This window comes from Thermobia domestica, chromosome 9, assembly GCF_964235325.1.
Source record: "Thermobia domestica chromosome 9, izTheDome1.hap1.1, whole genome shotgun sequence".
Classification (NCBI taxonomy): domain Eukaryota; kingdom Metazoa; phylum Arthropoda; class Insecta; order Zygentoma; family Lepismatidae; genus Thermobia; species Thermobia domestica.
The window spans coordinates 78,518,758-78,543,506 of record NC_137462.1 but is presented as its reverse complement, the minus strand read 5'-3'; the positions used below and the strand labels follow the sequence as shown (position 1 = coordinate 78,543,506).

Here is a 24,749-nt window from a genome sequence, read left to right as displayed (position 1 = left end):
AAGGTATGTTAAATTTATGAATCTCTGTGTTTTAGTACATTATAAGGCTTAGGATAATCACTTAGTTTTGCCGTAATATCTGATTCACTATATTATCTTCATGCTCCATACTCTAGGGAAACTCCTTTTGCTACAAAATAAGCTTAAAAATGAAAATTCTTAGTCGTGACTAAAGCATATTTTTTAATTTTATTTTCTGTATGTGCTGCTGTATATCACAGATATACAGCGAAATGGAGCATACTGAATATTGTGTCATATATGGATTCCTTAGCATTCGAGAGAGGTAGTTCAAGTTTTTTACTTTTCCATTTCATACATGTTTTTAAATGGGCATCCTACTTTTTCGTGACACTTGAACGTCTTCTGTCAAAATAAGGTTTGCGGATTAAAGGGGCGGCATGTGAAAGTACAGCCCAGGGCGGCAAATCTGCTAGCGCCGGCCCTGGGTCACATTCAACACGTCGTCGTTTGTTTAGAAAAGATAATAATGTCGGTTGTTATAACATTTTAGCAAGGTGAAATGTCAACTGTTTCACACGCGTATAGATTCTTCAAAACATGCACCACACCACCACACGCACACAGGTACGACTAATCAAACAATTACGCCACTTCCCAATTCAGTAACAAATTCGAATCATGCAATAATATGTGTAGATTTGCGATACATCTTTTCTTCCGCTACAATCAGTAGACAATGACAAGTTGGTCGTTGGCTTATCCCAAGCTTAGGTTGCTACTCGATAGATCAAAGTCTTATTTTCAACACACTTACGCCTTCACCTTTGTACAATATAATGAGAATATGGAATGGACTAAGTGAAATAATTCTTTAGTAATCATAGTTTTTTTAAAATTAAAAAATACTTATCTACTAAGCCCAAGTAGACAACAGGTTCTCACCAAATAATTATAAGGAGAGGCCTGAAGAACCCGGGGGAGGGGAATTTTGTAGCTCCGGGGGGAAATTTCCCCGGGCCACTCCTGAAATCATCACGGTTTATAACAAGTTTTGCTCCAAAATATGATTATTTCCTGTAAGTTTGTAAATATACCTGTATGTATGTTTGTTGTAAATATGTGTTTCGTAAGTTGGCCACGTTTCAATAGAAATGATATTGGCCAACACAGTTTTCACTGTGTATATAGGGTGGCCTATTTTAATCTTTCTACAAAAATATCTCGAAAACGGTTGAACATAAATAAACCAAACAAAAACTCAAATAGGAAATGTCATGGGGCATAACTAAATGGTGGTGTTACAGTGCCCCCAGGGTCGCCCTTCATGGGGACCCAGGGCCCAAATTTAAAATTTAGATTGAAACATGGGCGAGTGATACCTCATTCGATAGATCTTTACAAACTAAAAAGCGTTGTGGCTAAAGATTTTTCATATCGATCCAGTGGCGGAACCAAGGAAGGGCCAGGCCCCCTTGCTCAAATTCTTGGCCCCCTAGTGGCACCCCACACAGAGTGATACTGCTAAACGTCGACAAACTGTGATTGGATAGTGGCCATAAGTGAAACTACTACTGAAACATCTCTCGACAACTGAGTTAGCAATTGCAGAATACCGTATGTTGCAACAGTCTGCGATCCGAATACTAAAAAAGCTCTAGGCTCGTTTTTGTTTGTAGTACAGCAAGATCCAATTCATCGAAATCTGTAAGGTGCATGCATTGACATCATCTAAACGTTCCTTTTAACCTCTGTCCCTTATCTGGTTATCTTCTTTGTTTTCGACAAAGAACCAGAAAAAAAAGCAAAATCGGCATTGTCATTCGCTTCGATGTTGAAAGTCATACTAAAATAAGAGATGCTTACTTACAAATAGAATACTTACAATACACTGCAGTAAAACATTATGCTTATGTTGGACGAAAGAAGTCTTCGTACACTGAGTAATTAATTTTCATTGATTATGGCCACATAGAACAAATGCGTAGCATCTATTAAATAATTTGGTACTGTAAACACCTGTTTTTGTTTGGTGTTCGTGTGATTCGTACGTCCTGAGCAACCGTAGTTTTTATAAACGCTTGCAAATGCAAAAATTGGCACTCCACCGACAACAAAGATGGCTGACATTCAGGAACACTTGTACATACAACTAGGGCTATTCCGATAATCGAGTAATCGATAGCAATTCGATAAAATTTCAAAACCGTTTCGTTGATAAAGAATTTTAATTTTATCGAACTTTCGAGACTCGAAGTGTTCGACATCTCGAAATGTTCGTGAGTCTCGAATTGTTTGAAAGTAGCAAATACTGAAATATTTCAGTATGATCGCAATTTATCGAGTTGTTTGAATATTTTGAAAAGTTCGGGATTATCAGAGTGTTTCGAAGAAACAATGTAATCGAGGTTATCATAGATATACATAATATGCACTACATATATGCAGGGTGTTCATTTTAAAAGTTGCCTCTCTCAAAATGAAATGAAAAAAAATTTTTCTTCCCACAAGTCTTCGATAATATTAGAACTTTCGATAATACCCGAAACTTCGATAATATCCGAAACTTCAATAATTTCGAATACTCGAACACCCCTAACGACAACGTGCATAATGTTATTGACCATCTCATACACAAGGTTCGTCACACTCAAATTTTTGTAATTTTCGGAGATGGTCGAGCAACCATTTTCACAATCTTTGGACCACTTCAGATGGATTGACCCGTTTGCAATTAAAAACCACATCATGAAATTAATTTTTTTTTTAAATTATTAGAAATATTACACTGCCATATTTACTTTTGAAAAAAAAAATACTTTCATCCAACAAATCACATTGTAAATACGAACAAAAGTGCGAAATATTTTTAAAAAGTAAATGGACTTCCGTAAGAATACAACTCATTATTTTCAAGCTTAAGCTCATACAAAAGCACTCCTTCAATACATCATATTGTATATGACATTATTTTAAAAAAATGGAAATCTTTATTTTTTGTATTATGTAAATAAAATAGAACGAAAACGAATTTTCACTTTCACACTCAACGTAAACGGGTAAGTTACTTAAAAAATACGATGTCTGCCCAGAAAGAAACCAATCTTTCAAAAAAATACGATCAATGAAACTGTCCTTGAGTTTCTGTTTGCTAGCGCCGCGTAGTGGCTTTCTTCCTACGCATTTTAATGGTAATTGCATTATCCTCCTTTGTGTCATTGTGAGACGACTGCAAGCGTTTGATGAGGTTGTCCCGTACTTAATATTTGAAAATGAACATCTAAGGAGAGCAGCGTGTTTGCATCAAATATTGTTTGAAATTCGGCAAGACATTTATAGAATCTTTGAAAGTGTTGCACGAAGTGTATAGGAATGAATGCATGAGCTGAACCCAGAGTTAATAGTTTCAGCTTTCAAAGAAAGAACACCCATCGAAGACGAAGCAAGCCCTGGACATCCATCATCATGTGACGACATCCACGTTCAGAAGGTGAGCGATGTAGTACAGTGAAACCTGTCTATGTTGGCCACCATCGGTTCCATCGAAAAGTGGCCAAGTTAGACAGGTGGCCAACTTACAGAAAATAAGTGTGATTTGTGTATTTTTAGAATAGGATTTCTAGTATTACTTGATTGTAAAATTTTAATAAGCAGTGGCACGACAGCTAATTATAAATGTATATAGAATAATCATAAAAATATACAGTACTAGAAAATATTACTATAGTATGCAAGGGCACCGATTTCTCTGTAAATTTGGGGGGGGGGGGACATTCAGATGCAGAAGGTATATATATGAAGATTTTAAGACAAATTGCACTCAAATTATACCAAATATGGTATACTCATAAATAAAAGGCCATATGAGCTTTGGGGCCCGGGCCCCCTCGTTCCCCCCAGGATCGGCGCCCTTGATAGTATGTTTAATATATGTGCATACCTTTCTCTTCCTGAAACTAGTCTGGTATATTGGATTATTCGGTTTGAAAACACAATAACACAAACAACCATGAAATATAAGTGTATGTACGCAGTTTATTCAAATTGATATTATAGCACACTGAGTTATTTAGATTGAAAACAAGAAAAGCTGAGTTATAAACTGAAAAATTCATATGCAATTTATATGACTTCTTTTCAGTTGTTACTGAATGGTGGTTCATTCTAGACATATTTGCTTGATTCTTTTTGCCAGATATGCACACTCTAATATTGTAGTTAACTACCTCATGTTAATGAGCTAGAAGTGTTTCCCTCGGAGCAAAAGATGTTTTGAAAAAATCTTGAGGGAATTCATATCTAAAAAACTCCGCTATCTTTTGACAAGCCGACAGGTGCCAATAGTTGACAATTGAGATGGTTAGTTTTAACCTTGAGAATTTTCCGGAATTACTAAACCTCCCCACTGATGAGAGGAGTTGATATAGCTAATGGTTTTACCAAAACAGACAGGGTAAACAATACGTACAACCATTTCCTGAATTCCTGTACGTGCTTTTTCTTATTCACATCTTCCTTCACCACCCCTTTATGAGGGCTGTGTTCTGGCCATTGACCTCCAAGAACAAATCGTGCGAATCTATGCTTATTTGTGTCCAGTCACAAATACAGAACATCTGCCTCTCATATGGGAATTCGAAAGAATTAAAAAAAAATAACAAAACTGTATTTTTCGTGGCCAAGATACGCAGGTAAATTTATCATTATCATCATAGGGTAAACATTGCTTCAGTGTGGCCAACTTCCAAGATAGACAGGTGGCCAACTTATAGAGTAGTAAGTAAGGAATGTCTTATGGGAAAATGCAGGTTCAAGACGAACTAGGCCAAGATCAGCAGGTGGCCAACTTAGAGAGGTGGCCAAGTTGACAGGTTTCACTGTACAAAAAGATCGTCCATGAAATAGCTGAGGAAGTAGAAATCAGTAAATTGCCCAGTCATGTAATCTTAGATGAAAAACTGAATATGTATCAGGTTTACTGCAGGATTTGTTTCACGGTTGCTAACAAATGAACAAAAAGAAACACGAGTGGAAATCTGTGGAGATATTCTAAATCGTGCGAAACAAAGATGATAGCTTCTTGGAAAACATCATAGGTTACAAGACTTGGATCTGTTTATGATGAAAAAATGCAGTCATCCCAAGGGGAGAACGTCAAAGTGAAGCTTATTCTTTGATTTTTGTGTTATTTATTATGAATACGTTCCACGAGATCAAATCAAACAAAGAGTACTATTTAGAAGTGACGAGGCGTTTGAGAGAGAGAGAGAGAGAGAGAGAGAGAGAGAGAGAGAGAGAGAGAGAGAGAGAGAGAGAGAGAGAGTGTGTGGAAGCTTAAAAAAATGAAACATGGACGTTGCACCATAATAATGCTCTTATCCATTAGGCGCTCTTCATTAGGGGGATTTTGAGAATAACAATATGATTTTTGTACTTAAACCACCCTACTCGCTGATTTGGCACATATACTTCTTTCTATTCACACTCTGAAATCCTCAAGTTGAAATGCATTCTGAAAGATCGCCGTCTCCAATCTACAGAAGGAAAAAAAAAAAAAAAAATCGTTACGAGACTGCAGGCTATTCCAAAAGGTGCGTTTCAGCCTTGGAAAACTCAATAATGGAGGGAATTATTTTGAAGGAGAAAAATCTGAATAACTTTCACAAACAGCAATATCATTATCTTTAGGAAGTTCGATTATATATATATATGTGTGTGTGAGTGTGTGTGTGTGTATCCAAGATTTTTTTTCCACACTAATGTATATGAAATGGGAGAAATATTTCTCTGACAAGGAAAAAATTCTTTGACAAGAAAGGAAATTCCTCTTTTGATTCCAACCCTGCTTAAACTGATTTAACATATATTGTAGTCTAAATGAACTACATTTTTCATTACTCTTTGAGTCGTATTCATTGTAATAATTAGCGTAATAAAATCAATGACAAAGATGAACCCATTACAGTTTGTATGTAGACGATTTCATGAAAAGAAAATGAAGATGAATTTACAATTCTCCGTGCACACCGTCATATTTCATTATGAGTGCAGTAAAACTAATTTCCGATAAATGTATAAGTATTTAAGGATATACAAATATGTATTTTCCCCTCCGCATTTCTCTTGTAAAATTAATAGAATGGGGTTACGTTTCTGCCATTAAGGCATAATTTGCAAAACAGCACAAATAACTTCAAAGAAAGTGCTTTCTAGTGTAACATAAATTTCATTTATTTGGAAAACACTGATTAGTCGAAGTAATATCTTATGATTTTAAATTATTATGTAATGATATAACAGGATGCAAATTATTAATGAGCATCTTATGCATATTCATAATATGTTTCAAACAAATAAACTATTATAATTAATTAAAACTTGTTGAAAATATATTTTGTCATTTTCTTCAGAAGTGATACATACTTTATGAGATCGTACTTAAATCAAATGCATACCGTTATAAGAGTTTTATAGAAAGATGTTTACCACTACTACTACTACTTCTACTCTTGACTGTACCTTTCGTTCCAATATATCTGACGTGACGAAGCATTTCTAGAAAGTAAATGTAGTAAACTCTTAGTATAAAAAGGAACAGTTCCAAAAGAAATTAAATACGAGGGGCATGCAAGTAAATGATACTTTTAATATTACAGGTATAAAAAAAGATGCTCGTGTGACGGTACTACATGTAGTAGTAAATGGAAAGTGTGCCTTATTACTATGTAGCACACATGTCTTGGATTAGTCCAGAGACAGTAGATCAAGACAGGGGCGGACTGGCAACCATGGGGCCCACCCTGCTAAACTGAAATGAGGGCCCACTGTATAAAAATGTAACTTTCTGGCCTCAATGCAACACAAAGAATGCGATTGGCGGTAAATTTGCGATAGATTTCGAAACGCAAGATTTTCCTTGACATAAGTAAGTCATATCATATCTTCATGTCGCAGAAAGATTAGATATAGACTGTCGTCTTGTGTAGTCCGCCCATTCCTCGGCTGGCCCCAACTTCTCTTTTCATATGAATACCTACTTTGCACATCACAAATAATTTTTACATTTTACTACACTTTTATTTTAAATTAACTTTAAATAACTAAAGGGAAGTTAACATTTACACGTTATACACACTGATTTGACTGACAGAATAAGTGTTCAGTACTTTTAGAAGTTACACCAACGCTTACTGAGCCTAGTGCCGGCAGCTAGTGCTCTCAAATGGGTCAGGTCAGGCTTCATCGGGTCAGGGCTCGAGTCGAACCTCCTTGGGTCACAGGTTGGGTCAGGGCTGCTGTAGCCACGGGTCGGCTCGGGCCAACTTTCTTATGCGTCGTTTCGGCTAAAACCTATTCGGGTCATAAGTCGGGTCGGGTAGACGTTCAACTCGACCCGAGAAGGATTTAGTCGAAACGGCGCATAAGAAAGTTGACCCAAGCCGACCCGTGGATAGAGCAGCCCTGACCCTAGCGTAGGTGACCTGACCTGACCCGTGTCTCAAGCAGGCTTGACTCGACCCCTGGCCCATGAAAGCTTAATCTGACCCGTTTGAAAGCACTACGCGGCAGCAAAAAGTTCAGTTAATTTCGTGTTCGCCTGTTAAAGTTGTGTAATTTCAAGTAAAAATAGCCATAAAAGATAAGCTACAATTGCCTGAAATCATCCAAAGACGTGGTGTATACATTATAATTTATAAACACCTTAGACAGAAAACAAAAAATACCTGGCAACTGTCGAATGAGTCACATCACGCTCATTTGTTTCTTGGGGCTTCACAGATTCAAATAGCCTACGTTGTTTTGGGTCAGATGCAGCTTTTTGTAAATCACATCTTCGTTTGTGTTCTCGCTTTTTAGCACCACTTTTATATTTTTTCTTTACAGTAATCTTACAATCACTCCTACCGTCCATACTGACACAACCATATCTGTCTTCCACGACAAATGATACGTAACTGGTGTTCCAATAATTGAATTGCTGCTATCGGATTTGCTCTTCGATGTAATATACAAATAAAACACGAGCAGAGGGCAGCAACTTCATAGTAATTGTTTGAGGTTTGTATAAAACAATCGTTGATATTGGCAGCGACTAATTTCTTTTCGCTTTACCGCACTGAAAAAAAAACAACGAAGCCTGATCCGATTTCTTACTTCGATGGTTGGATTGGTCTGAGGACAATGTAGTTCAAAAGCGTTCCGGCTCCAACTCCACTTTCCACAATAACAATATCTACGAAACTATTGTTTCATTGAAACATCGCCACTCGCCGGCTTGTAAAAGAACCGGAGTAGGCAATGGTATTCAAATCCAATAACAGCCTGAAATCTACTGTGTTTCTTATATTTAAAAAAGTAGTAGTTAACATGCTCGTTTATAACAGCTGCTGTATCACAAACCCCGCAATGTTTTAGGGCCTGATTGTCTCATAGATGGAACCTTTTCAAGTCGATAAACGTGAAGAAGAATAAGGTCTGTTCATGAAAGTTTAACTTTACGTCTTTTTTATGCAAAACACAAGTTTGCGGGAGTTACCCTGACATATTTTTGATGCTGGTAGGTTTAATTGAGCACATCTTTTTAAAATTAGTGGAGGGGCCCACCTGTTTGGGGGACCCACCCTGAATTTGCAGGGTAGCAGGGTGGGCCAGTCCGCCCCTGGATCAAGATAGCAGACAACAGTGATGGATTTTTTTTTCTGTGAACAAAGACGTAAAACCGCCGAATATATACAGAAGATTTCAAGCACAGTATACAATGACGAGACGCTCAGCTGCAGAGAAACATTTGAGTGATGCGAACATTTTAAAGATGGCCGTACGTCTCGTGATGATCTCAGTCGTGGTGGTTTCCAAACCACAGCAGTCATTTCTGTCAACATTTAGCGCGTGTATAATCGATGCATAACTGCCATAAAATCGCACAAGAGACAAATCCTGTAGGCACAGTGAACAAAACTATTACCGAACATCTAGATTCGCGGAAACTTGCACGCTGGGTACCAATACAGCTTCTCACTTTTGACCGGCGCAGAAGACCTGAAATCTGCTCTGAGTTGAAGCAGCAAGGATTTTCCTCATCGCATCGTAACATGTCCTGATAACGTAATGAAGCAAATTATCATGAGATAGCTCAGGCATATTGGCAAATTTTTGTATGCCAAAGCTGTAAATGCAACACGAGTATATATAAAAAATTAAACTCTCATAAATTATTGAAATTTGTTCTTTTGTTGTGAACTCAAAAGTCCCGGTTTGACTTGAACATCTCTCATACATGTACTTGTTTCTAAATGCTTAACTAAGACAATCTCTAAACAATCTTGAAATAGCTTAAGAATACGAAATACAGCTGACTGTAATTTAACAATTAACTGAAGAAAATATAAGACTAGAAAAGTTTTATTATTGTTTTTCATCAGATGATCAAATACTAATTGCTACGTATAAACATAAAATGCACACACACACAAAACATTCTTTCTCTGAAAATTTAAAGATATTGAAGATGTATTACAAAAAAAAATTAAATCTATAAAAAATATTCATATATATACATACATACAGCACCAATAATCAATTAAGCTATCAATTTTTCGTACATTCTATTTAAAGAACAAATAAAAATTTAGTTTGGTAAAGCTTTTTGAATTTTTATACGAATGGGGAAAATAATGTACAAATGTTAAAATACTTCCGAAAAATAACAATAATAAAAATAAACAGATACTTAGCATTTAGTAGTACAAAATTCATTAATAAACTAATGCCGATTGCTTCTTTCTTTTGAAAATCTTACGAATTAACACTTCCGTAACACATATTCTGTTTTAATCACTTTTATATGCAAACTTCAAAATAACATTAATTATACATTAAGCAGCATGTTTTCACTTCACATTCTAATTGTACAGTAATAAAAAAGACAATTACTGTGTACAATAATATATTATAATAAGTGAACACATGCTAAAAATACTATAATAACTTGTACTGCTATTACATAGCCATCATGGGTCTAAGCTCTAAAACAATCAAATCATCCAAACGAGAAACTATACCATAATCCGATACATTCACGAAAATAAAGCTATTAGTGTGTACATTCAATATTGTCCCTTTCCTTTACAAGTTGACAGCATTTTTCTGCAAAATAAAGAAAAAATGACACATCAATATAGTTTTTTAAATTTTATTTATAATGATAAAGGGATATAGTTAAATATGTTTTGAGCAGCTTTAATTAAGAAGACAAATTTCACCTTACAGCTTACACAAGAATACAAATTTATAAAGCTCCTTCCACAAATTATATTGAGAAATGTTAGCTATACTAGGGCTTCTTTATAAACATATTTATAACAACTACTGAAGGAACTAAACTAGTGCATAGTTATAACTATAAAATTAGACTCATTAATGCTGAAATTCTTAATGGGAATCCCCATTTTCGACAATAGTTTATCTATATCTATTTATACAGGCGCGGATCCAAGGGGAGGGCTATATAGCTCTCCCTTTTCCCTTGACGCTCAGGTATACACTGAATAAAATGGGCTTCAATCCTACTTTCTTTACACTGGATAAAGCAGCAAACTATGGTTTAGCCCCTCCCTTGAACATATCCTGGATCCGCCTGTATATTATATATATATATATATATATATATATATATATATATATATGTGTGTGTGTGTGTGTGTGAGTTTGGGATTGGGATTTTTCCTTTAAAAGTAGGTTAAAAACATCCAAGAATATTGAATACGTTTATCAAGAAATACATTTTAGAACAGAGTAACTTGGCGAAGAACCAAAGTCCATTTTCAAGACGTAAATGTCAAATGCATATGGTCAAACCAAAACTAACTTTAGGCAACTCTTTGTTTATTAATCATACTGAAAAGTGTCGCTACTTGAAAAAAAAAAAAAAAAAAAATCCCAGAATTATACCGGAGACCCTAAATCACAAAGCAATACTTCCTTTGTGATTTCACAACCTTTGTAGTCACCGTGAAGAAAAACAGAAAACTTAATTCAATCTTCTTTTGCTTTAATGTCATCATCATCCATCTGATGATTTCTGTAGTCACAAACACACATATAAATACTTGTTAAGTAAGAGCGTGGGCGGCATTACGCACAACTGTTAATAGATATCGCCGTACTTCTTTCACAACCCAATAGAAGGAACCTGTGTCCTCCATACAGTGTCCAGAAAGCACTAGTTAAGTGTGAATGTGACTGAGAAAGACAACAGCAGCAATGAGTACAGGTTACGCGTTGCGTTTTGAGGCTGTGTTTTTCTGTAGCAACCCCAGAGGCCCGAAAATGAGTCACGCCACGGCGGCGAAATATATGAGGAAGTTCAAGTCGTTTGTACGAAAGTGGGTAAATCGCTATAAGGTGGTAGTGAACGTAGATGACTTTCAAGAACGTGGGTCAAAAGGGAAAATAACCACAAGTGGCAAAAATAATGATTATTAAGCTGTTTTCGCGAACTCCAGCCTTAAGATTGCGTCAAGCGAAAGCAAAATTAAAGCAAAAGGGATACGATGTGTCGTGTGTAACTATTAGAATGCATCCCCGGGCTCACAACGTTAAATATCGAGCTACAGTGAAGAAACCTTTATTAAGTGAATAGCAGGCCACTAAACAACAGGCGTGGGCAAAGGACAACTTGGACCGCTAGTGAGACAACGTAATTTTAACCGACGAATATTCTGTGTGGAGTTATATAAGCAGATAATGGGCCTGTTCAACTGCCGCCAACAGGTTGGTCCAACGGACAGTGAAACATTCCATAAAAGGTGCATATTTGGAGGTGTTTCTCAAAATTGGATATCGGCACGTTGCACATGTTTACCGGAACTTTAAATGCACGGAAGATGTTACAAATTTATCAAAGATTTTTGTTACCGACTACCAAACGCTGGATCATCGACAAAAATGAAGATTGGATACTGCAGGAAGACAATGATCCTAAGCACCATAACAAACTCTTGAGCGACTGGAAAAGGGAGAAAGGTGTGCAGGTATTGGATTGACCCTCACAGTCGCCTGACGCTAATCCCATTGAAAATGCCTGCTATTCTGAAAATTTTTGAGGAAATATGCAATGTGTTGTATATGGAACTGCCTGTATAAGCCTGTCACATTTTGACAGGCATTATACAGGCACCTGTTTCGGCGAAAACACAGTAAAGAAAATATTACAGGTACATTGTCTTCAGGTGATATGCATATCGAAAAAGTATTAAACTTCTGTTGGAAATTTTGCACGAAAACACGCGTTGTACAGAGCCTGTACATTAAAATAAGAACATGCAATGTACACGTATTGTGTGTTTCAAAAGTAAAGCATCATGGGCAGTAGCCAATGCTGCGCGGTGTTGCCGGATTGCGGACTACCCTTTCCCTTCTCGCTCTTCCTCCAGCTGAGACTATGATACATAAATTTGCAACATTATTCACAATGTATTATTCCAGCAAAATCTAGAATTTTGACTGTGTATCCTAAAAAGTATATACAGCAACTAAATTACTTACCTGTTAACTACTCCAGTGGAGCTGCTAAAGGCTCGTCTTCCCCACTACTTTCACTATCGTCTAGTCAGTTAATATTTGGTCATTGTCTGAATCTGAGTCTTGTAAATTTACTATTATGGGTTCCAAAATTTCGTCACGTCCTATTTCTTTCATAAAGTCATCTTCTTGTAATTTGTCCGTGTGTTGTACACAAGATTGCCAGTCGTTTTGCGTTATGCTATCAATTTCTTCGTTTATCAGTCTTTCAACGTCTGTCAACTTGAATGTCTTATTTCTTGTTGCAACTCGTCTGTTTACTTGAGCTCATATAAGCTTGATTGGGTTGTATTGACAATGATAGGGTGGTAACCTTACTATCTCGTGTCCATTTTCATTTGCCAGTTGGTCTAGTTCGTACATTTTAGAATGGTTTTTGAACGGCATTACGCGCTGCAATAGCTCAACCTTAGTTTTTGTTGCCGAAAATTCAACACCTTTTTGGTGTAACCATTCAATAATGGCATCTTTTCTAGTTGATGAATTTGGAATTTTATTTGTGACGACTGAATGATATGGGGCATTATCCATTATTATAATGCTACCCTCCTTTAAATAATTTAGAAATCTGTTCAAAAAACCAATCCTTAAATGTAACACTTGTCATTTCTTCGTGATAGTCGGAAATTGATTTAGACCGAAATATCCACTTACTTTCAGGTATAAATCAGTTTTTGCAGATCCCCCATGCGTCTGCTTCCTTTTCCCGGAGGCACCTTTAATCCACCGTTTTTTGTGGAATCTTGCCAAACTGACTTATGTGAATGATTTTGATTTACCCAAGTCTCGTCCAAGTAAAATATTTGTCTTGTGTCGCCAGAAGTCCGAATTTCGTGCATTTTCCGAAGAAACTTTAGCCTTGCCGTCACAATATCACTCCTCTTTATTAAAAACTTACGTCCATCAGTTGTTTTCTTATACCTGAAACCTAAAGCCCGGAGTATTCTGTAAGTGGATGACTTGGAATCTGTAAAGGAAATCTTACTTTTCAAAGCATTTGTGATTTTTTGCAAAGTCTGAAATTCGCCTTGGTCATAACAGTCAAAAACAGTCCTGCGTACTAGGTCCTTGTCAAAGTCATTAAGATTTGTGAGCCTTTTGGGAGGTCCTTTGTGTTTTCTAGGAGACAGAAAAACTGGAATATTACTGGGAGGCAGCTTTCTTGCCTCCACGCAGATTCGTGACACTGTGGCTCGATTTATCCCGCAAGCTTGTGCTGTTAGGCTTTGACACTTTTTGAAGTTAAGTTTCTTTCTTTCTTTCTTCTTGTGATGACTACTTCTTAAAAAAATAGTAAACACAAAAAATAATTCTCCGAGCTTGTCTTCGAAGCACTTCTTTTTTAGAAGACCCTGTATTTGCACTCGGTTTGCTTAAGGACATTGCCAATTCTAGTTTTCGGAGAACAAACGAACTACCACGAAAGAAAGCAACCCAGATACTGATGAATTCTGTTTATGCTAGAAGAGAAGTTGCGTTCTTACACAACTAGCCCCTTTGTTCCTTATCAGTTTTCATAACAATTAACACTCTTGGGCTTGGTCTAGGTCTCACGAAAATAATCCGTCTGATTCTTAAGCAAGCCCATATGATCGAGTTTGTTTTGGGTTGCGATAATTTACGACACCATTCAGACGCCTAGTGCTTTTGAACCCCTGCTTGAGGGGAAAAGAGGGAAAGTGGTCGAATATATGTAAAGTAGTGAAACGTGAAGGGAAAAAAAAAAAATAAAACATACTGCTTTTTTTCTGTCGAATAAGGAAGAGTCTATCTGGAAGTGAACTTCAAATCAATACTACGAACTTCCCATGCTTTGTTCTTACGATGCTAGGCATATATATATATCAATCAGAGACTTGATATTATTTAATTCGCTCGCTTACTATTTTCAGGGTGTAGCCACAGGGGAAAAGGGAGCCCTGTCTTTCCAAACTATTTCCAACCTCGAAATGAGGTTCGTCTGGTATATGTTTAATAAACTTATTTAATAGTTAATGTAAATGAGGGACGTTTATAATAAAACATGAAAATTAAAAAGGAAAATATCATCAGTACAGTTTCTGTATGTAATTAAAACAGCTAAAATTAATCATGTGCTTTACATTCTCATTTTCCTTTCTGGGCACACACCGTGTGAACTCTCTATATTATTATTGCATAATAATACCTGAGTTAATATTTTTTTCAAGTTTTTTTCCTTTACTATTTTAACCCACATAAACACAAAGTCAAATAAACAGACTGCCATAAACAGCATTTTTTTTTTTTTTTCTTACGAATAGCTTATTGATTCATCTTTTACAATCCGGTTTTTAACTTCAGTACTGTCAAGATCCGTCTTTTGATAAGGTAGCGTTGTGAAAATATAATATGCGTATAGTATGTATGTATGTATGTATGGTGAGTTAAAATGCTTTCATGTTGTGAAAGAGGTAATTTGTTCTGCTTCTAATATGTGAAAAGCTTGCCTATCCCTGAAAGTAATGTTCCCCTAGAACAACCTGCTGACTACACCCCTGATTATCCTGTAATAAAAGTTGTGAGTTCTATTTGCAAATTGAAACAAAATCCACTGGAAATTAGACGCGGGACTCAACGCTCGTTTTACTAATTGTTTTAAAGCGTGAATCATGACAACCAGTTAACATAGAAAGATGTAGTTTTCCCATGTGTGTTCGTAATTCTTTTCTCTACTTCCTAAAGTGAGCAGTTAATGTGCTAATACAATACTTCTAAGTAGCGCCTCTGATAATGTCAAGATTCGCAGTAGCGCGAGAAGTCAGCGTGCAGAACTGCTTGTCGCGAACTGTCAACATCGCTCAATGCTAATTGAACGCCATGTGAAGCCAACTCAAGGCCATGTCGTTTCTCATTTGAAACCTCCAATAGTCACTCACATGCAAGTAAATGGAGTAAATATGTGCATGTAAAGTACCTTGAATGGATTATTGATAACATTCGCAATACAGTAAGAATGAAAAGTACAAGGAAGGTGCCTGTTTATCAACATGTAATATACATGTGTGACATTCGCCTTACATGTAAATGCCATGTATTAGCGTACAGCATGGAAAACGCATGATATAGAATATGTTGTTTTACATTTATCATTTTCGTGTACATGCGAAGTATGTAACTCCCGTAAGTGCAGTGTACAGGCAATGCACAGGTAAACGGGAACATGCAATGATCAAGATTCCTAATAAATGGATTAAACAGATACGTGTGGTGAACAAGGTGGATTGGAGCTAAACATTCACGTTAACACTTTCAGTCCTACTGTAGTTCCGGAACGACAGGTTGTAAACTTACGTTAAATCCGAGTGTCGTTCGGGAACGACACGTCCATTTAAAATTTAAAATACTAACCAGAAATGAATTTTGTATGCTCTTTTATTTGAGAAAGTAATTTTGAGTGCTTTGTAAATTATCTATTGGCGAATCTGATCCAAGAATGCCTTTCAGTCATCGTAGAAAGAGAACTAAAGAAGGTATATCATTATCATTCATAAACTTTAGTATTATTACTTTGCAATAAACAAAGTTATTGTTTCCAATGATTTTTCAAATAGCTCTTGTTCGGAAACTGGTATCTTCTAGTAGATTGGTACTTTTTTCTTTTATTTCTGCAAGTTTCAACCATTTAGAGTAAAAACTAAAGAAGATATGATTTTTAAAAATAACCCTTATTTTCTCCAGGACACAGGACTTTGTCAATTTAAATAACCCTAGGATTGAAAGTGTTAAAGGAATAGGAGACATGCAATATTAAGGCACAAGTCTCCAATTCGACATTCGCTTTGCAAGGTATTGACATGTGTATAATACATGGGATTACAACTGAATACATTGCCTGTATTATCTCCGTGTACATGCGAAGTGTGAACCCACCTATATGCAATGTGCAGGTAAACGGAAAATGCAATGATCATGACTGCCAATAAATGGATTAAACAGACACGTGTAGTGTGTAAATAGCTTAAATAAGTAAATGCGATGGACAAGGATGATTAGAGTGAAATATGCACGTTACAGGCATAGGGAACATGCAATATCCAGATATCAGGTCTCCACTTTGACATGCACCTATGCAAGGTGCTGACACATATATACAGAGGCGTGCGCACACCCTTGGATTAGATGGATCAAATAGTAGGATTACTCCTTAAAGTATGCAGCCTACATTCTAGTAATCGGATTTGAATTTTACACATTTTATTTCTATACTTTTATTTGAAGTACAGTATTACGCATGACCCACTTTTTGTCACTGATAAGTACTCGATGGGAATTGGGTACATCAGGGACGTACGCAGGAATTTCTTTCGGGAGGGGTCCAAACACAATTTCAGGCTAAATTATATTAAAAATTGTAAAACTGCCCCTAAAATCAGACTAAATTTACAAAAAAGTGCGGATTTGGGAGTGCCGATCTCCCCCAATTATTTGGACGCAATCCCCCTAAAATTTGCCTTTCTCCCCCCAAATATACCAATATTCCCTCGTCAAAAATAGCAGAGAATACTTAATTTGGCACTGACAAATTCAAGATAACTTATTTAAATTTTATTTAATTTGAGAACTTTTTGTATTCATAATAAATGTAGACTTTTAGCTATCTATCTGCATACATGTGATCTATACAATACATATCCAATTCATGAACAGGCAAATTGCATGTAACGTGTGGCTCCCATGTACATGTTACCTACATGTCTCTTCTGCCGTATATATACACATGGAATGTACATGTCTTATGTGTCCAAGACCTGTGACACGCAAATTTTATGTACACTTAATGCGATGTACTTTACATGTATATTCCGCTAACACGTCCACTAATTCGCTAACATCTGTATTTCACATGTCAATTACATTTTTATCAAATGAAAACTAGCTGTCGTCAGATCCTCATAAGGTAACGTATATGTCAACTACATGGAATATGCAGGTTACGTACATTTCTTTCCACTCTCTACATGTTGTTTACACGCATTTTTCACGTTGCAAGGTTGCAACCCTATCAACATGGAAACTACAGGTTTCCGTGAAATGAACATGCAATGATCTTGAAAAAATCGATACCTGTCTCATGCGTTTAAAAGTGTTCCATTTTCAGGCGCATGTACAGATGCCTGTAAACCACCTGCATTTTCTGTCTGGGTGGTCATACATCAAGCTGAAGCTTCAAGGCAAATGGGTCTTCACTTTAACCCAGCTGTCAATGCAAATTCGACGCATTTGAAGATCTCTTCCACGCAAATATGCGGAAAACTTGGTTGCAAAATGCCTCGGAGATGCTAAGCCATATATATACCGAAAAAATCTTGAACTAATTTTATATGTACACTGAAAAGAAAATCTGAATTGATTTTATATATAAACATAACTTTATACACTGACTGAGCAAAACTCATGGGATAGCAGGTCATTGATTCGTGGATGGACACCACGTATGCTCAGCACCACCTGCAGGGCTCAGTGACGGCTTCAGTTGTGTGAACTGGCTCTGTGAGTGATCCAGAAAAATGCAACGTGGTCGTGAGTTGACGGCATTCGAAAGTGGCATGGTAATGGATGCCCGACGCATGGGACATTCGATTTTGGAGGTAGTGCAGGAATTCGGCTTCCCACTTTCAACCGTGTCGAGGGTGTACCGAGAATGGATGAATGAAGGTGTCACAGTCCACAACAGACACCATACCGGGCGTCCAGAGGCCCTCAATGACCAAGACCGGCGACACCTAGAGCGAGTAGTCAACAGAGACAGGAGAACAACTGTGCAACAAATCACGGCCCAATTCAACACTGACTGTGCTAGAAACGTCTCCCAGTGGACAATCCGTCGCAACATGCGTGTCCTCGGGTATGGGAGCCGTCGGCCTACACGTGTGCCACTGCTAACCCAGCGTCACCGGACACTCCGGCATGCATTTGCCACCAATCACCACGGATGGACACTGCAACAGTGCGTAACGTCATATGGTCCGACGAGTCACGTTATCAACTATACCATGCCGATGGGAGGCACCGTGTGGCGCAGACCGCATGGAGTGATGGATCCCGCATGCCAAGAGGGCGTGGTCCAGGCCGGTAGGGTATCAGTCATGGTGTGGTATCAGTCATGGTGTGGGGTGCATTTTCCTGGCATGGAATGGGCTGTCTGGTTGTTTTGGAAGACACATTGACTTGTCCGTGGTATCGTCAGGTGCTCGGAGACCATCTCCACCCGTTTGTGATGTTTCAACATTCTGACGACATTGCGGTCTTTCAACAGGACAATGCGGGGCACATCGCGCCAATATCGTTCGTGACTGATTCGACGAGCATGCAGGTGAGATCCAACGATTGAACTGGCCACTCAGAAGCCCTGATATGACCCCACTGAGCATATCTGGGATGCTCTTGAACTCAGGCTCCGGGCATTGGATCCTCAACCAACGAACAGGCCACAATTGACTGCCGCTCTGCAGATTGTGTGGTGTCAACTACCTCCGAACGTGTACCAGGGATTTGCAGACTCCGTTCCACGTCGTATCGCTGCCCCCCACAGGGCCAGAGGGGGCCCGATCAGATATTAAGTGGATATCCCATGAGTTTTGCTCAGTCAGTGTATTACTCAAAAAGCCATGAAGCGAGTCCTGTTTTCATTTCCAGCCAACATCGTGTCTATGCGCACTTTCTTGCTCTCAGGATTACTGGTGATATAGTATGAAAACGAAATGCTTTTCACCTATCGAAAACGAAATGCTTTTCACTAGAATGCTTGTGAAAAGGACAATTTTACACGCGACTGCATTGTCTAGTTCTTCAATATTCTTTAACGCTTTCCACTGAAGTCCCATAACAATTTATTTTCTGCGCTTTCGCACTTGCTTGCAAACTATATATACACACACACAAACACCACATTCTACCCATAACTTTTTCTTTTGCGCGTCAGGCCACGAATTTCGCTAGTTTACTGTATCTGGAAATTTTATCAACACAGATAAAAGAGTTTTCGGTAATTTATTGCCAATATTATTCCTAAAACTTTTAGTTTACACATGTCTCGAATTTTTATGTACTTTTCCCATATCGACCAATAAATCTTCAACATAAATTTTTAAGCCGCCATTTTAAATCTTTCTCTGAATATTACCCAGAAAATGATAGTAAATCAAACCAAAATAGTGTCAATACATTTCTTGTGTTTAATGAAGTGGTGAGAATACCCTATATGTTCATCGAACTGCATTAGATTCTGTTGACACCATAGAAAATAATTGCGTTAAATCCTGTAGACAGTACAGGGCATTGACAGAGGGTGTTTGTGGAGAACTTTTTAAGGGAATATATTTTGATTTAAATTCTTGATTACAGTTCGTTTCGATCTGTCCGCAGATATTTGTCAGTACCTTGAAAACCAAGGCCGTTATGAGAGATTGACTCCTAACTGAATTAGTTCTAAATTTAATAGAACTTCAAGTAAAATTGCGATCACGTAAGTAAAACAAGTCTAGAAGAGAATGTAAGTAAACTGATGAGTATAGTTAACTTGATACCCAGCAATGAATGCAGTGGAAACTTCGTACTTAATAAACAATAGCTAAACAATAATATAAAGCTATACAAACACAAAAGATATTTTTTATAAAAATCAGAATATTACTATTTAAATTATGACTTACCCGGTAAAAGCTCTGTGCATTCTTCTCCCCAAGCACTTGCTTAATATCGTCTAGTGACTTAAAAGGACCATTTAGAGCTCTGAAAAATTGAAAATAATTTGCACGTGATATCAAGCCAAAGTAATGCGTATGCTATGATACTTATAAAGTATATCTATATCTATCTATCTATCTATCTATCTATCTATCTATCTATCTATCTATCTATATATATATATATATATATATATATATATATATATATATATATATATATATATACTGTGCACTGTTAAAATACTAACTTAACTGATCAGCTTATCTTCTGATTCTAATAACAAATCTGTTTTACAATCTCCCAGTCTAGTTTATTTGGAGCTACCACAGTTTAATCAATTTTAACCACGAACCTAATTTAATTCTGAATTTCCAGTATTAGGAATGCAGTTATTAAGGAATATCGCTTAACATTTCTTGTTACACAAAATATACTGTACATATCATGTGGGTTATACTTGCTCAGTGATAAGAGTGCTGTTGGGACAACTGGACAAATATCAAATAATGAATTTCTTCGATGTATTTCCATTTCTAGTTGTTCATTAAACCAACTATTTGACCACCCTCTCACTGTCAACATTATCCTACAAGATAAAACTAGGTTAAGGATGTTTTTTAATCCCACCATCCACTTTCACATGTTTTCAAGATCTTACTAAATTCAAAGCATTTCTGCATTTTTTTAAATAGCTTTATTAAATTTTGAAATCACGAGCTTTGGGCATCATCTCCTGAACAGTAACATTAGTAAATTTAATGCGTCAAAAAACTCATCCCTTTCAGGTTTTATAACATAATTTAATGGATAATAATAATAATAATAATAATAATAATAATAATAATAATAATAATAATAATAATAATAATAATAGTTGCGTTAAAATATTAAATAATACTTTTGATAAAGTGATAGTTTCAAATATTTAGGATCAATATTAACAGACAAAAATCATATTCACGAAGAAATTATATGTCGATTAAAAGCAGGGAATTCGTTTTATTATTCAGTTCAAAAGTTCTTGTCATCACGAATTCTGTCGAGGAATTTGAAGCTTAAAATATATAAAACGATAATCACCTGTTGTTCTCTATGGTTGCGAAACATGGTTGCTGACTTTGAGGGAAGAACATAGACTGAAAGTATTTGAAAACAAGATCCTGAGGCGAATATTCGGACACAAGAGGAACGGGAATGGGGAATGGCGGAAACTTCATAACGTGGAACTACATAATTTATACGGTTTACCAAACATTGTTAGGATAATCAAGTCTATGAAGCTGAGGTGGGTAGGTCATGTAGCTAGGATGGAAGAAAGTAGAAACGCTTTCAAAGTCTTGACTGGAAGGCCAATCGGAAAACAGCCATCAGGAAGACCTAGGCGCAGATGGGAGGACAATATTAAGATGGATCTCGCAGAAATAGGAATACAAAGTAGAAACTGGATCCAGTTGGCTACGGATAGAAGTCAGTAGAGAGCTTTTCTGAACGCGGCATTGAACCTCGGGGTTCCATAGGCCATAGAGTTAGTTAATAATAATAATTGCAGTTTTATGGCCTGAGTAATATGTACAAAATATAACCAGACAGAAAACTGACAAAATACACAGTGTGTTCAATATGTTCAGAATTGCCTTGAAACAATATACTTAACGATCCCAGAAAAAAAATTACCAAGTTAGCTTTCTATATACATCCCATCACAAGCTACACACTCGCGGGACTAGTCGTAGCTCTGGAACGTCCTTAAAAAGTCATCCACTGCAATACTATATAGCACCGCCGTCACATTCGCTTAAATCAATGCAACACGCTCCGTTGAGGGCAGATTTAAGATTAGGGAAGAGCATGAAATCCACTGGGGTCAAATCAAGCGAATATGACTGGTATTGAAGGACTGTGTCCTTTCTTTTCGCCAAAATCTGACGGACAAGGAAACTTATGTAGGCCAGCACATTGTCATCTACTTACTACAAGTAATTTGATGACCAGAATTTCGTCAAACAACAAACATATGTATTTAGTTATTATTAATGAGTCAATTTACTACATCGCCTGATTTTTCTTTACTATTTATTTTTAAAACCTAAATGTATTTTTTAATCCGGTCCTAAACCCGCGAACCGAGCCGAGTTGTTCTCACTTAAATGGAATTTTCGTGTACGTTTCATATTACATAATTATTTTATATAAAATTGAATGTGAAGTAGAAGCGAAATTATTTTTCATGGGCTAAGCATTTTTAACAACATTTATATTACAATTTTTATTAATAACAGAAAATACTTTCGTTTAAAAAAAATCGACTAAGGAAGCAAAAGAACTGGGGTTCACTAACACTGAACTATGGAAATTCTGTTATTAAGAACTCAAGATAAATGGAAAACGTACATTTGATAAGTACTACACTTGTCATTTAATCAAGTATATTTCTAAGTTTAACATCTACACAAACTCAAGCGAAGTTTAGAAGTAAGTTTTGAAATAATAATAATAATAATAAACATTATACTATGTTTAACTGATTTTGCTTTAATGTAATACTACGCATAGCAATGTACCGCTGTTAATATGAAAGATATAACTTACCTGTAGTTTATGAGAATTTGTGCAGTCTTTTCCCCAACTGTAGGCAGCTTCTTTAATTGCTTTATACTGCCATTATTCAATAATCGCAATATTAACTTGTTGCGGTTTTCTTTAGCAACAGGATTTGAAAGCAGACTTACATTCATCTGAGAGACTTCTGCCAAACCATCTTTTTCTTCAGACTTCTCTGGACTTTTGTCAACTGAAAGGAAGAAACGAGAAAAATCATTTAGGAAACGCAATTATAGAAACAAATAAAATGTGTCTTATTTTGAATGAAAATCATGAAATATACCATATTGTAATTGTTATTAAAGTATTTGTTACTGAAGTGAGAACAAAAACGTTGCAGATATATATATATATATATATATATAGGGTGACAATTAACTAATTACCACATTTACATTGCAAGTTTTGTGATACTAACTTTTTTCTGTTTCTTTTTGGGTTATTAAGATAAAAACCAACATTTGCAAAATTTAGTGGTGTAACGTGGAAAGATAGAGTACAGAAGAGCGAGCAGCAGTAGTGGATTTGTTCTTCGCTACCAATTACTCAGTTATCACTACTCAAAGAAGGGATTGCACTAGGTTTGGTGTGCGTGCAGCTCCTTCTCGGAAACCAATCCTATGATATACTGAATCCCATAGAAACACACGCAGTGTAATGGATGCTACACGTACAGGTAGGCGTAGATCTGTACTTAAGAAACTGTAGTGAGAGAAAATGGTGTTATTGTAACTGTTAATGGCGATTGTTACAGACAAATGCTTAGAGATGTTTTTATTCCTGAGTTATAGCGTCGGAACCCCAATGTTAGGGACACGTTCTTTCGGAAAGACGGTACAACAAATCTCCAAGTAATTATAGGGTGACGAGCGATATGCATTTCTGAAATTCCTTGACTTTGTCAATATTTCCCTGACCGACGGAACTATAACTAAACATTATTTTCATAAAACTATTAGTAACTAAAATTAAAGAATATATGTAACTGAAATATCGACCTAAATAAGTAAGGTTTTCAAAGCTCATACCTACCTATTCATAATTGACGGGAACTAAAATTCCTTAAATGGCAACTAGAAATTCTTAAAAAAAATTGTTCACATGTTCACAGAACGATACACACGCACCCACTATTAAGTACTTTCAAAGACACTATTTGCAATTTAAGTTTCTGCACATACATAACAAGTACCCGTGTTTTTCTGCTTTTGGCTTACTGCTTTTTCAACTTCTCAATTTCCTCATTAAGAAGATCTGCTTCTCTTTGGGCTTGCTGCAAAATTTTCGTCCTCTTCTCCTATAACTGCTTTACTTCCAAAGCAGCTTGCCTTTTCTTCTGGGTCCGCAAAGCTGATTCATCTAAGTTCTTTTTCTTCTTCTTCTGAGCCTCCTTATATCTACCATATGCATTTCTACCAGAATGAATAAATCGCTTTTCAACACGCAAGTTCTTGAGACCACCAATAGAGGATATAGTGTCGTAGACACACCTCCTGGCAACTAGAAGTTTATCTCTAATGTTCTCAACAATGCATTCCGTATTGACAGAAAAGCCACGCTCTACATTGGCATTGCCATGCGATAAAGTCAAAACCAGTTTCAATACCTTGAGCAGATTAGAGTTTTCATTTATAGTCACAAATCTACTCCAAAATTGATCCAAACGTTCATTCTTGGAATATTCTCTCAGTTCTCTCAACACATTATCACTACGACAAAGTTTCTCATACTCCCTTAAACTTCTGTCTGCCGTGGAACTTGATATCCAGTTGCACTGCAACAGAATAGTTAATAACAGCTCAGTCCTTTTCTTAGCAATGTTCATGTTAAGTGCAGTTGTGGGGTCGAAACAGGAAATCGCTCTTGTTAATTTATACTTCAATGGGGACCTTTCC

General features: G+C 36.6%; 1 protein-coding gene across 2 annotated transcripts in view; it reads right to left on the bottom strand.

The window, feature by feature from the left end:
• Window positions 1-9,347: 9,347 nt before the first annotated feature.
• LOC145694776 (uncharacterized) overlaps window positions 9,348-24,749 on the bottom strand; it is an 85,294-nt gene continuing 69,892 nt past the window's right edge. For both annotated transcript variants that reach the window (XM_081771406.1, XM_081771407.1), the window contains 3 exons: window positions 22,843-23,044; window positions 20,217-20,295; window positions 9,348-10,107 (listed from right to left, as the gene is read on the bottom strand). In XM_081771406.1, coding sequence (XP_081627532.1) covers window positions 10,087-10,107; window positions 20,217-20,295; window positions 22,843-23,044 — 302 coding nt within the window. In that variant the 3' untranslated portion in view covers window positions 9,348-10,086. The remainder of the gene's footprint in view (window positions 10,108-20,216; window positions 20,296-22,842; window positions 23,045-24,749) is intronic.